At 40.3% G+C, this 2417-nt stretch overlaps 1 protein-coding gene across 1 annotated transcript in view; it reads left to right on the top strand.

The window, feature by feature from the left end:
• Positions 1-2075, top strand: part of slc35f3b (solute carrier family 35 member F3b) — a 35701-nt gene extending 33626 nt beyond the window's left edge. Inside the window, exon 8 of the mRNA XM_016249814.1 lies at positions 1906-2075. Coding sequence (XP_016105300.1) covers positions 1906-2075 — 170 coding nt within the window. The remainder of the gene's footprint in view (positions 1-1905) is intronic.
• Positions 2076-2417: the final 342 nt, after the last annotated feature.

The raw sequence follows: 2417 nt of genomic DNA, 5'->3' as shown, positions 1-2417 counted from the left end.
CCCGAACCAGTCTAAATAGTCCGAATATAAACACTTATTATAGGTGTACCGTATTGATTCAGGACAAGCTAAAAGCATGGTTTGGAAAATGGATTCATGGTGTACTCGCTTATTATATAAATTTTGAACACAAAAAAAGTTACGGATTGCAGCTTTCAAAAGTGTATCTTAAACATGTTGGCATGATGTTGACTAACGTAACAGGAGCTCTTCCTGACCTTGCCCGTTTAAAAGTTATATGTGATCATATACTTTGTTGACTTAAAGGCACAATATGTAATTTGTGCCGCTAGAGGGCGCGTATTCAAAATAAACAAAGAGGCAAAGTCATAGTTTGATGAAGCAGTGACTGAGTGTGGAATCATGGGAGTTGTGGTCTTCATCCCCACAGCCGATGCAATCCGACGGGACTCTGGCAGAAATCATGTTCATGGATGAGCTAATGATTTATTAACGTAGTAGAATGAAGCAGGGTGAGGCTAAACGAGGCCGCTGAACGAGCGTGACACACGGCTCGAAAGCAGCTGAGCTTTTATTATGCCACAAGTCCACCGCTTCTGCTCCTTCCGGTCATGCGTATGTGGGGAAAAAAAAGCGTCTTTGGTGTTTCCATGGCTGTGTCCGAAATCGCCCCCTATACCCTTAAATAGGGTACTATTTGAGGGAACAGCCATTTTTAGTGGTGTCCGAAACCATAGTGGACGTTCTGGAGTGCACTCATTCAATCCCACAATGCACTGCAAAAACGAGTGTACAACTGGTGCACGCTCAACGGCTAGAGAATGCCCATAATGCACCGTGAGAGTCACGTGCCGAATTAATTCCCGCATCTTGCCAGAAGATAGTGCCCGCAGCTGAATAATCAATCCGTTCATTTTTACAAAGCGCTCATCCATGGCGTACAGCATAAATTACAACACGGGTATAAATTCATTGGAAATTGATTATTAAATTGTTTGATTAGGGTTTATACATAATTTCCGTGATAAATAAATCCTTTAATCTTACTACTGGAGCTGCTAGTTTGCTAGTTTCAAATGATTAATAAACAGCAAGCACAAACTATGCAAAAGCGGCATTCCTTCCGGTGCACTCAGTGTCCGAATTCACTACTCGTTTTCATTCACTCCTTCTAGTGAACTGAATTAGTGACATAATGTAGGGAATAGTGAATGAGGGTATATGGGGCGATTTCGGACACAGCCCATGTTTTCTACAAAACAAAACCGGAAATCGAGGGGTTATGACGTCATTGGCAGGCGACACAATGGGCACGCTCCGTGTCACTAGTTAAAATTGCTTATTTCTCTGGATTTAAACATTCTTCGATACATTTGGGATAATGTAAGTACACAAGTCAGCAAAATATATAACACTGTTCTAGTGGTTTTTGGATATTTTAATAAAAAAAATCTTACAAATTGTGCCTTTAAATGTCACACTATGTAACATAGGTAAAACCAAGTAGCTTTCACATGACAAGCCACAACCAACAGAAATCATGTCGGCAAAGCACAAAAGTTCATCCACATAGTAAGAAGGCCCACCTAAAAAAAAAAGATTAAAAGCAAGTTAAAAGCTCATAAAAACAGGTTTTACTGAATAATTCACAAGTGCTTTAACAAAAACTATGACTGACTTTTTCTGCTTTAAAACCCTCTGAAACACATAAGCAAAAATAATCATTTCTGAACAATATTTGTATCAAATATACATAAAATGATCAATATAACAGTATATAGACTCTATATAACAAAATCAATATAAACAGAAGTTTTAAAAGCATTTTATATAAAATATGTATCATAATGTACATTACTGGTCAAATGTTTGGAATAATTAAGATTTTTAAATGCTTTTTTAAAATATGTAATATATACCACGGCTGCATTTATTTGGCTGCAGGGCCGGGACAGGGCGGTTTCGGTGGCCTGCACCAGAGCTACACTAATATAGGGAGTCCAGCACAAGAAGAAAGTGGCGATGACCGAGAACAACCTCAAGACTCCATGATGCTGAGCTTGGTTGGGATTCTGAGGGATACTGCTATGGATTTGAGCCAAGAACGAGTGTAGACATCCACCAGCCAACTTAGAAGACATCTCAGATGGAGCATCTGGAGAAATTTCACCAGGAACATCCGACTGGTCCATCACAAACCTCCCACTCACATGGTACACCAGCCTGGACGGTGTGAAGGAGTCCATGAATGAGTGTTGGAGATTCAAGCCAGATGGGGCCCTGTTACATTGGAGATGTTCTTCCAGACTGTGAATCCTCCTAGCATGGTACCGTGCAACACGGACAATCTTCACGTAGCAGAACAGGATTGTTGACTACAGATGACTACAGCTGGTAGAAGAAATTATAATGAGGCCATTATTATGGTGTAGCTTGGGCTGTTGGCCCAGTTCACT

This window comes from Sinocyclocheilus grahami, unplaced genomic scaffold (genome assembly GCF_001515645.1).
Source record: "Sinocyclocheilus grahami isolate Dianchi unplaced genomic scaffold, SAMN03320097.WGS_v1.1 scaffold955.1, whole genome shotgun sequence".
In the NCBI taxonomy this organism is placed as follows: domain Eukaryota; kingdom Metazoa; phylum Chordata; class Actinopteri; order Cypriniformes; family Cyprinidae; genus Sinocyclocheilus; species Sinocyclocheilus grahami.
This window is presented reverse-complemented; position numbering and strand designations above follow the sequence as displayed.